This window comes from Candoia aspera, chromosome 13 (genome assembly GCF_035149785.1).
Source record: "Candoia aspera isolate rCanAsp1 chromosome 13, rCanAsp1.hap2, whole genome shotgun sequence".
Classification (NCBI taxonomy): domain Eukaryota; kingdom Metazoa; phylum Chordata; class Lepidosauria; order Squamata; family Boidae; genus Candoia; species Candoia aspera.
In genome coordinates this window covers 17,172,104-17,184,164 of record NC_086165.1, presented here as the reverse complement: position 1 = coordinate 17,184,164, position 12,061 = coordinate 17,172,104, and the positions used below count along the sequence as shown (strand labels likewise).

General features: G+C 43.3%; 1 protein-coding gene across 1 annotated transcript in view; it reads left to right on the top strand.

Annotated features, from left to right (window-relative positions):
- The window catches only part of IGDCC4 (immunoglobulin superfamily DCC subclass member 4), an 86,305-nt gene that overhangs the window by 52,676 nt on the left and 21,568 nt on the right, over positions 1-12,061 (top strand). The window contains exons 9-13 of the mRNA XM_063313841.1: positions 1,211-1,375; positions 2,421-2,558; positions 3,330-3,500; positions 4,410-4,643; positions 9,660-9,767. Of these exons, the coding sequence (XP_063169911.1) occupies positions 1,211-1,375; positions 2,421-2,558; positions 3,330-3,500; positions 4,410-4,643; positions 9,660-9,767 (816 nt within the window). The remainder of the gene's footprint in view (positions 1-1,210; positions 1,376-2,420; positions 2,559-3,329; positions 3,501-4,409; positions 4,644-9,659; positions 9,768-12,061) is intronic.

Below are 12,061 nucleotides of genomic sequence, written 5' to 3'. Positions count from 1 at the left end.
TTTCAGACCATTTGAGGGATTTGTGGGAGTGTGATTAAAAGTGAGAAGGAAAGTAGTTTGCTTAAGAGAGGACCCTTGTACCCATTTTCATCTGGGGGGCAGTCGGGAAGAGTTGTCAATAATGCCAACATCTTGGTGATGTGATTGGGTGTTCTGGAAGATCAGGGGGGTGAGTGGGCAGTAGCAACAGCTGGACTGCTCTATGTTGTTCATAACGTCTTGCTAAGATGCAAATGATGCCTTTTATTTAGTCATAATAGTTGTATTCAATATGGTTGTATAGAGAAACACGATTGATTGATTAATGGCTTGGAACGCATGATTAATTTACAACACACACACACATACAAATACACAAAAGACCCATATGTATTAATTGTTCAGCGATAGTCTTGTTGAAGGTTTCTGACACTATCGATGCAAATTACTTGACTCTGAGCACCTTTTAATCAGTCTCATAATTCATACTTTGGTTGATCATTAAAGCACAGCAAAATGAGGGTTGGATCCAGATTGAATTAGTTGAATTAAGCTCTTGGTGAAAACAGTAGGATATGTTAGCCCTTATTAAAATTTCATTGGAAGTAGAGTCCAACTACAGAAGGTTGTTCTTCCTCGTTTTGCTGAATCTATTTCCTTGTATGAGTAGGGCCTGATTTTTGCATCTTCTGGATAACTGGAAATGTTTATCACAGTTTGAGTCATCAGAGAGGGCAGAAGTGAAAGTGTTACTTTAATCTTCAATTGTCACCCTGCCCTTTTAATAACTTAAGCTGCAGAGATGAATTAGTGCTACAGTATTTCTCGGCTCTTGATTCTCCACTCTTCATCAGAAATGGAGATTGAAGTCCTGCTCCATTCCTTGCATGGAGACATCTCTAAGCAGGAGAACTTTAAAAGGCTTTATCAACACATTAATAGAGACCTTTGCAGAGGGAATGGGATTTAAAAAGTCAAGGGAGGGTGTTAGATAGTCAAGATTAAAGCCCAGCTGCTTTTTTCATGTGTGATGCACATTCACAAAGTGATGGGGCTTCAAATGCACAGTTGCAGCCACCATCGTGACATTTTTGACCCTCCCCCCCAAAAAAAAACCTAGGATGAAAGTTGTGCAGGGCCTTTTGTGAGCATCTCACAAGCAGCTAGTTTGAAGAAAGGACAAAACTTTCTTCTTCTTTTTCTGTCTGACAGCGTTGTGTACCTTCTTTAGGCGCTGACAATGTGGAATACCAGTTTGCAGTGAATAACGACACAACTGAGTTTCCGGTGAAAGACCTGGAGCCGAACACCAACTATATCTTCTATGTGGTGGCCTACTCCCAGCTTGGAGCTAGCCGGACCTCCTCATCCATAAACGTGCAGACCCTGGAGGATGGTTCGTAGAATAGGAACTGAGATGATCTGCCCAAGGGCCACCTGAAACTGGAGGTGTAAAGAACCCAGGGTTTGCCCGGTCATGATGTGGTGGCTTTGCCCAAGATGCTCAACTAGGCTGAAATGGGATTGGGTGGTTTGTGGTTCAACATACTAAGTAAATCAATTACATTAACATGATCTACTATTTTGGCTATTGCTTGTTAAACCATTTTTTAGGGCTTAGCGTGTCATGTGAACCCAGGCATATTATGAATTGAATGGGTGGCCCCTCTAACTAAATGAGATGAACATAGTTTGCAGATTGTTTTTGTGAGCCCAAGAAATGTCTAAGAACCGATGGATGGAGGTTCAACAAGTTAAAAGGAAAACCGGAAACAAAGGGACAGTTGATAGAACTGTTCATAATTAACACCTGGAACTCCTTGATATGAGATGTATTGGTTAGTTGCCTATGCGTGCATGCATGTATGAGTATCTATGTGGGATACGTAATTCCTGTAATTATTACATATCTTTACATGCAGATAATCAGAAATCAGGAAAATAGTACCAATTGGTTAGAATTCTAGAACTCAGCTCCTTGTTCTCCTTGAAGGCCAGTTTCATCTCTTGAATGTGTAGAGCAGTGTTCCTCAACCTTGTCAGCTTTAAGATGTGTGGACTTCAACTCCCAGAATTCCCCAGGCACACTTCTTAAAGTTGACAAGGTTGAGAAACACTGGCTTAAAGGAACTCAGGTGGTGCTGATCTGACTTCTGGGGCTTAGCAACCAAACTGAGCAAAATTCATTCATTCATTCATTCATTCATTCATCAAATTTATGTCACCGCCCATCTCTCCCAAAAGGAGAGATTACTCAGAAACCTCAGAGAAGGAAGACTATCCAGAAGTTTTTAAACTCCCAGAGAAGTTAGACTAATTGGGGAACATATCCCTGGGTGGATACAGCCCTCCAGGTTGAAATGCCATCTTCTTGAGCAGAGGAGCTGTGCCTCTGATTGCCCATTCAAGGTGGCATGATCTCTCTTACTGCTTGCTTCCAGTTCCAGGCGGGGCCCCTCAGCTTTCCCTTTCCAGTGCAACACCAACGGACATCAAGGTGGCATGGCTGCCTCTCCCTTCAGAACTGAGCAATGGAAGGATCGTCAAGTACAAAATTGATTATGCTCCTCTCAAGGAAGGTGAGGAAGAGAAGGTTCAAGGGCCCTATCGCATGGGATGGTTGGATACTGACACTCTAGAACACTGTTTCTCAATGTGTGATCCAAGGACCCCTCAGATGAATCCCTCAAGATCCTCTCAGGGGTCTGCAAAATCAAAAGTATTTGCCAGCCTATCTACAGTATGTTGAAAAATAATACAATATTAAAATCCCATCAAACAATCATGAGAAGCGATAGTGGCAGCAAATGGGTCCATTTTCATTTTTAATGCAGTAAATATTGATCAGTATAATCCATACAAACAAATGTATGGGGTCCTCCATACTTTTTAAAAGTGGGAAGGGGTCCTGGAAGAAGAAAAGTGTAAGAAACACTGCTCTAGAACAATCGTCTCTCACTGGTGTCCACAAGACATGATCAAAAAAGTCAAGGTGGCCACCACAAGGGTGTGATGAAACTCTGCCCATTTATTAGGTGTGTGACTTCAGTAGCACCATCGTGGCTGCCATCTTGACTTTCTTGACCCTACCCCACAGAGACTCTTGATTGGGTGGCTTCTAGAGTGTTGGGATGTCAAATTTTAGGCGTCCTAACCTGTATGCTTTACCTGAAGCTTCTTTATTTAGGTTGTATTTTAGGGAGAAATTTATCCATCACCTTGAGATATGTAGGGTGGATCCGATGAATGAAGCAGGAGTTTAAAAAAGGCCTCAAGGTATTTGGTACAGTGAAAATCAGAATCCATTTCTTGCACATAAAGAATGCTTGGGCTCTTTTCCCCCTTAGCAGACCTGATTTCTTCAACTGAGCTCAGTGGAAATGAGACCCAACTGATGCTTTATGGATTACAGCCAAATAAAGTCTACCGAGTTCGGATTGCAGCCAGCACTAGTATGGGTTACGGAGCTCCCTCAGAATGGACTCAACACCGCACTCCAGATCGGGACAACCAGACCCATGGTGGGTGGCCTCTTCTTTAACCTCAGATCCTTCCAACTCTGACCCAGCAGCGTAAACAGAAGTAAGAGATGCTCTTGGCTCTCAAGTTCTTTGCAGGCTTGGAAGGAAGCTGTGGCAATTTGAATGAAGGCTGGGCTAAATCCATGACTCTGTTTCTGAAAATAATCATCTTGGTAGAAGAGGCAAGGAGAAATCAAATGTTGATAAGAATTTGAGCAAGGGGAAGGAGAAAATCAGCTTACATGGCTGGTGGGTTCCAGGGGCATCCACAGAGGCCATCATCCATGTCAAAATGGTGGGCATGTCCACCCCTTTTTAATGTGCATCACGTGCAACCCAGTCACCAGTCATACCTGCCATTTTGACATCCTTGATGGCCCTTGTGGATGCCCCTGGTAGGTCTATTCTTTTTTCTTTTTTTTAAATAAATGGATTTAGTACTTGTGCATATTTGGAGTGGTATACTGCTGCTCTTTTCATGATTATCTGACCGCACCATGTTGACCCAGTGATCATTAGTCAGTTAATGAGGCAATATTGTGTGATCAGGTAATCTTAGAAGAATAAGGATGTACAGTAGCAATAATTCCTCATACGGAAGTCTCTTTTTTTAAAAAAAAAGAGAGAGAAATAGAGCCACCAATCAGCTATGGAAGGTAACCTTCTCATCTCTTTCCCCCAATTTACATTGCTCCGTTTTGAGTCACTTTCTTCCCTCACAAACAGAAGTGGGTTTAAAGCAGAACAATCTTTAGAAACAGCACTACTGAAGTTTGGACTGATCTATAGATAGAGAGCAAATTCAAGAAGGATGGGAAAGGGTGTGGAGATGCAGATCAACCGGAGGCTCATCTGGTAAGTGGGGCACCTCCACCAGATGTTTCACGCCTTTGTTCTCCTTTTTTCTAGTTCCCTTTGCCCCAACTGAGTTAATGGTCCAGGCCAAAATGGACTCCCTCTTGGTGAGTTGGCAGCCTCCAGCCGACTATGGCCAGATTTCAGGCTACAAACTGTATTACCGAGAAATAGCTACCGCGGAGTCAAGCATGGAGAACCCTTCAGAAGGCACAGGGAATGGTCTTTGGGATGTCGGACCCATAAAACTGAAGAAGAAAGTGAAGCAACATGAACTAACACGATTAGGTAAACTTTCTAGGATTGTGCACTACTCAGGGCAGTGTTTCTCAACCTTGGCAACTTTAAGATGTCTGGACTTCCACTCCCAGAATTCCCCAGCCAGCCAATATTCTGGGAGTCCACACATCTTAAAGTGTGATTTAACCAAGTCCCATATAATGAATGTACTTGTATTTGTGGAGCTCCAGAGACAGAAGACATCACACACACATTATTTGAATGGCAATTGTATAAGAAAGAGAGATCAGTATCTAGGACTGCACATAATATAAGGATCCCCCTACTGGGATCCTTATATTAAATGTAAGTATTAAATATTTCACGTGTGGTCAGAATTCAAAAATTACATATAATAGACGCGGTGGCACTGCGGGTTAAACCGCTGAGCTGCTGAGCTTGCCGATCGGAAGGTCGGCGGTTCAAATCCACGTGACGGGGTGAGCTCCCGTTACTAGTCCCAGTTCCTGCCGACCTAGCAGTTCGAAAACATGCAAATGTGAGTAGATTAATAGGTACCGCTTCGGCGGGCAGGTAACGGCGTTCCGTGTAGTCATGCTGGCCACGTGACTAGGGAAGTGTCTACGGACAAACGCCGGCTCTTCGGCTTTGAAACGGAGATGAGCACTGCCCCCTAGAGTCGGACACGACTGGACTTAATGTCAAGGGAAACCTTTACCTTTACCTTATTTGATTAAACAGTTCAGCTGAGATCAGCATACGTGAGCCTGACTGGGGTAAACTGTAGGAGTGATTCAGAAATATGATTTGCATTTTTATTTTCTTATCTAAATTGTTTTTTATTCTATTTTTATATATGATCTTATTGATGTTCTGTTTTGTATTCTGTATTTTGATATGGCCTAATGGCTAATCAATAATAAACTATACTATACTTTTGGTTATAGACCAAAATTTGGTGTAAAACCTCAAACAACAAAACATTGATTGATTGATTGATTGATTGCCAAAATGATGAGGTATGCATGGTGATGTAATAATCAACCTCCGCCCTTCAGAACTTGTGAGGTCACATGCAGGTTCAAAGGGGCGGGGTTTTCATCATGATGTCATGGCACACATTTGGTCACTTGCTCTTACCCTGTGGATGGCTCTGCATGTGGGGAAAACTTAGGATCTACCCTTTTGATAACCCTCCGGCCAATTCTGGACCTACTCCCCCCGACCAGCCACCCACCTGTTTCTGCCTTTGTTCTTCTCTTCATGCTGCAGCCAGCATTATTTTAGAGCAGACAAAACCCTCCCTTGCTCTGGAGAGCCAGCAAAGAAGGTTGTTTAAATGTGATTTCTCTTCCGGATGTAAATGTGGATGAACCTTTTGATCCTTCTTCCCCATCTTGTGCTTTTTCTGGTGGGGAAGGCAATCTGGAAGCCAGCCCTCCCTCCCCCCCACCCTCTGCAATATAGTCAAAGCAAGAGTGATACCATTGGCATGGCTAAAAGGGGGCGTTTGCAGGCTGCATTGTAGAAGTAAATGGAGCTGGCGCTCTTTTACAACAGGCAGTGAATAGACACATCCTTAATTAGCAGGGTTTTATCAGGGAAGCTGATGGGGCGAGGTGGAGGGGGGACCATTTGAGAACAAGCGTTTGGGTGCTCCAAGAGAGAATTGCCCTATTTTCTTTCTATTTGTAAACTCTGAGCCGTTCCAGCAGTTCTGAATAAGCAGATCTGCAAAAAGGGCGGGTGGGAGGGACGGGACAGGTTTCAAAGAATATCTTCTGACAAGGAGGCAAAAACAGGGAGAGAAGAAAAGAGGCAGGCAAAGTGAGAAATGGCCCTTTTGGCTGGCTGTGCAGAACTGGGCGCTCTGAGTTGGCCGTTGCCGGATCCCCCCTTCCCAGAGGCCTTTTGAATGGGGACGGGGGTTGCCTTGGGCAGCCTACAGTGATGCAGCAGCCTCATGCAATTATTTAATTGGATTAAGAAAGAAAAAGAAGAAAGCTTGCCCCATTTCTGTATTGGCAACAGGCAGTCAAGCCGTTTCAATGACCTACTTTGGGTTTTCCGCATTTGGAAGAGAGCGGGGAGTGGCCTTTTGTACCATTGACCATAATTAGGGAACACCAAATTGCTTCTCATTGAGTTTCAAGAAGAGCAACAAAAACTCCACCCACATCTGCATTTCGCTGGTGGATTTCAGGCACCTGTTCGGTGCTGGCCATTGCTCTGCATTCTTGCTTTTAATATGTCACAAGTGATCTTTTTACTTTTGAAGTTGCAATTCCCGTTCATTAATTAGCAAGAGACGGGACAGCCACCTCTCAAGAATAGGTTGACTTGGTTTTCCTGCACTTGGCAGAGGTGATCCTTCTGGCCCCTTCCAACTCTACATTTCTCTGTTTCTATGACTTGGCTGATTAGGGAATTTGTAACCACCAAAATTTAGGTCACTGTGCACCAACTAGGATAGTTTTGGGAAACCAAATTAAGCCACCTTTCCCCAGTCCAGTGGTCTTCAGATGTGTTGCACTTTCTCAATTTCCAGCCAGCATGACCGATAGGAAGAGAAGTCCAACCCCTGTTGGAGAATGCTGAATTTGACAAACTCCTGGAGGAACATAGGCCTTCTTGAGGCAGTCATGGGGAATGCTGCCCTTCCAGATGGCATTTGAAGTCCAAGATTGCCAATAGCCAAGAATGATGGAAGGTGCTATCTAAGAGTATCTTGCGGGGGAGAGGGCAGGTTCTGTCAGGCCCAGCCCAAGAACGACGAAGAATCAGTCCATTCAAACTTCAGGTCTTTATTTGCTAACACTGTATAGACAGAATCTTGCCAGACTAAAGCTACTCTAACTAACCTCAGGGAAATAACCTGGGAGAGCTCTAGGACGGGCTTATTCTGAACCTCTTAGTTTTCTCACCATTGCCTCCTGGACTGTGCCTCCTCTTATCTCTTCCACCTTCTCGGAATGTGCTCCCTCCTTCCTGAGAACCAGCGGCATCTCCGACATCCACCACAGGTTCCCAACTCTGATCTAAGGGGATAGTTAAAAACCCTAAATGGAAACTCATAAAATCATAGAATTGTAGAGTTGCGAGAGGCCCCAAGGATCATCTAGCCCAGAGTTCCTCAACCTTGGCAACTCTAAGCTGTGTGGACTTCAACTCCCAGAATTCCCCAGCCAGCACTGGCTAGGGAATTCTGGGAGTTGAAGTCCGCACAGCTTAGAGTTGCCAAGGTTGAGGAACCCTGATCTAGCCTAACTCTCTGCCATGTGCAGGAAATGAATTATCTATGAGAGGTGGCTGTCTAGCATTTTCTTAAAAGCCTCCAGAGATGGAGAACCCACAACCTGTATGGGTAATCTGTTCCATTGTTGTTCAGATCTGACAGGCAGGGAATTTTTCCTTCTATTTAAATTAAATCTAGGTAACTGCAACTTATAGTCATTGTTTCTGGTCCTAGTTTTTGGGGCCATGAAAAATAGCCCTCCACCATCTTCGCTGTAGCTTCTCTTTACGTATCTGAGCAGGACTATCATGTCTCCCCTCAGTCTTGTTTTCTCCAGATTGAACATCTCAAGTTCCCTCAGCTTGTCATTTCGCAGCACATCCTCAAGTCTCTGTATCATCTTTGTCACCATTCTCTCAATCCTGCCCAACCTATCAATTCCATGTACGAAAGCAGGGTTCCTCTACATACTAGGAGATAGGACCAAAAAGAGGACAAAGCAGACGCCTTTCTGCTTTATTGATAATTGTCTTCAGCTCTCTGCAGTCAGAAATAGAACGTAAGTTTAAACAAACTGGTTATGTTCAGCAGAAGCCTGACTTCCTTAGAGCAGGTAGGATTCCCAATGTCTTTATGGCCTTCAAACAGGGGTTTCCAAATTTGGGGAGAAATGGGCTTGTTTGGAAATTTAGAACATGTCACTAGCACCCTCACAACATGGCGCCAAGGAGGATGTGGCTAGTTACGAAGCATATCTTTCCTGGAAAACAAGTTGACGAAGTTGTTGCCTGCCACCTCCTTAGTCTGCCAAGATGCTTTCGATTATCCCATCTTCCTTTTGTCCTTTTTTTTTTCCTGGGCATGTGACAAACTTTCAAGCAAAAGTTTGAAAATTGCAGTCACCCAATCTTTTCATTTCCTACATTTGGGGTCTCTGTGAATTTCAGAGGGTTCATATATAATATATGTATACGTATATATATTTTTCCATTCAGTTATGTCCAGTTCTCAGAGACTGCCTGGACCAGTCCCTGCAGTTTTCTTAGCAAGGTTTTTCAGAAGTGGTTTGCCATTGCCTCCTTCCTAGGGCTGGGAGAAACCAGTGTAATGATGTTTTTATAGTAAGAAACAATATTTTAGCAAAATGTTGATTAAAAATAGTTCAACTGTATTCATAAGAACTTCATTGGCTTCCTGTATATTTTATGTTGGAACCTTAGATAAATTAGGTATCTAAGGGTTTGGGGGTTCTTTTGGTGCCTTCAAATTAGTGTTGACTCCTGCAGTTTTCTTGGCAAGATTTTTGGAAGTGGTCTGCCACCATCGCCTTCTTCCTGTGGCTGAAAGTGACTGGCCCAAGGTCACCCAGCTGGCTTTGTGCCTCAGATGGGACTAGAACTCACAGTCTCCTGGTTTCTAGCCTCGTGCCTTAACCACTACACCACATTGGCTCTTCCAGTATATGTATATGTATATGCATATGTATATAACTTAAATTTGGAGATAGGGAGCCTGGCAAGCCGCAAGGGATGTGCATCTGGCCACATTTGCATTGCCAGGTGTACCAAGTGGGGAACACAGGCCTTAAAGAAAGGATGGGTTATATATTTAGTGATGAAAAAGAACTCCATATTCTCCCTGCTGAAATGACAAGCTTTTTTTTTTTTAACAGATGCCTTAGTTCCGCTAAACTAAATTTTTCTGGCACAACTGCCCAGAGTCCCCCTTTTGTGGGGAGATGGGCGGTGATAGAAATTTGAATAATAAACAAACAAACTTGCCTCTTTGCCTTTTGTTCGCTAATTGCATCTCTGTTTTACTCTGTCTAGTCCCTGGGCAACTTTATGAAGTCAAGCTGGTGGCTTTCAACAAGCATGAAGATGGCTATGCAGCCGTGTGGAAAGGCAGGACAGAGCGGGCACCTGTAACAGCAGCCGGTAGGTACCTCTCGGCCCTTTGAGGTAGACCAGGTCAGGAAAAAGACTCCACAAGGGCTGGAACTATACTTTATTGCTATTGGGTATAATAACAGAAACTTGAAAGCCTGCCAGCGAATCTCTCTTCTGTCATATACTAAACAGAATCAAGGCAGGCAGTCTTGAGTTACTTTCTCACCCCTTCCTGTCTATCCGGGCTAAGCTGATGTTTACATAATGGAATCCTCCTTCAAGGCCATCTCGATCTTCTTCTACAGCAGCGTTTCTCAACCTTAGCAACTTTAAGATATGTGCATGGCTGGCTGGGGAATTCTGGAAGGTGAAGTCCACATATCTTAAAGTTGCTAAGGTTGAGAAACGCTGCCCTACAGAACCACAACGTGTCCAGACTACAATCATTCAACCAAGCTACACAATAAAAACTGCCTAAGGGTATATTGACGTGAGATTTCACATTTGTATGAAAATCTCTGGTCTGGAAGGTTTAGTCTTAGGACCAAATGGGATATGGGTGGCTGAAACTTCAGAGATTCTCAGATCATGTACGATTAACAATGCTTAGAGATAAAGGAAAAAAAGGAGATTCTGCAGAGTATGGCCAAAAGTCCAGTTACATCCAAACGTTGCATAGCAGCCAACTTTGGGGAAGTTCACAATGAAATAAAGAATAAAATGTCCAGGAGCTCATCTGCAGGTGTCATCATAGAGACATCCATATCTCTTTTTCTGATAATATGCAAATTGCATTGCCACTGCTTTTTCCAGGACATTTTTTCAACTTCCTAATCTAGTTTCCACCTCTTGGATTTCCTTGTGGTCTCCCACCCAAGGGTAACCAGATCTCCACTGCTTGCCTTCTGAACCCAAGAAGGTTGGCCAGATGCTTTTATCTGTTGAATCTGGGAAGTCTACAAGTGGATGACAAAGACACAGTGCCCTGTGGTCCTTGGGGATCACAGACAGCCATCATGGCTAGTAGCCATTAGATAGGGCTTCAGTTCCTCCCCAAATGTGGCAGAAGGAAATAAAAGAGTATTTTGTGAATCATTGTCCATGCAAGATGCAGGATTTTCTTTCTGCAGATTTGGAGTTCCATCATTTAATTTACTTGAACAATTGTGGTTTAACTCCTGGTGCTCTGGCTTCATTCCTGCACCCAGTTTTATGGTTTTTAACTGTAAGTTCTTATTCCAAGTTTTTCTTTAACTCCTGAATTCAAAAAACACATTTGCAATTGCCTCAAAAATAAACTTAACCCATTCAAAAAGCGGTGTCAAATTATTTGGGTGATGAAAATTTGCTTGATTTTAAGATGTTTAAAGCATGTAGTAGTTGGTTCTTCTAAAGTCAGTGATAAAATAATTTCCCTTAATGATGAACCCAGTTAACTAATGATCCTGGAACTAAAGAGGGTCATGAAGGAAAGAGAAATAGATTTGGTTAAATCTTGAGGTAGGCAGAACCATACAAATATAAAAAACAGAAGGCCTACCTCCCCTCCAAAAAGGGATCCCATTTCTCAAGGACCATGCTGCCCATGGATTTAGCAATAGGTAGAAATAAAAGAAGAAAACTGAAAGATCTTCAGGGTTGGACATTTTGGTGGTTGCCCCTTTGCTGGATTCTAAGCCATATTTCTTTTCAAGAGTGGTTCTGTTCTACCTGAAAATAATATTGGTTCAGAAAACGGTGGGTGTAAAACTGGTTGACTTCTGCTTTGGAAGTTGAACACCACCTTTGCCTTGTATTTAGGTCTTGGAATAGCTTTCTTTTAGCCACACTTGGGCATCTGGACAGTAAGTACTTTATGGTTGGCAGTGTCCAGCGTGGCCACCATTTTGTAAATGGGGAAGCCCATTCTCGGGACTGTTTTGTGAGAGTTCCCACAATGTCATTTCTCTGAACTCCAAAAGGGGACAAATCATGGAAGACAGCACTTGGCATGTAGAGCCCCATGACAGGAAACTTAGCTGTCCAAGCCAGGGTTTCTCAGCCAGGGTTCCGTGGTACCCTAGGGTTCCGGGAGAGGTCACTAGGGGTTCCCTTGGAGATCATGATTTATTTAAAAAATTATTTGAAATTCGGGCAACTTCACATTGAAGAGGTAAGTTTTGTTCTTTATTTTCAGCTTAAGAACACTGTTCATGCCTATATAGAGGCCTACCCATGAAATGAATAGAATAGTTTTGTGACTCCTGGCCTGTATTTGAGCCTGACAGTGCAGGAGTTCCCCGAGGCCTGAAAAATCTTTCAAGGGTTCCTCCAGGGTCAAAAGGTTGAGAAAGGCTGGTCTA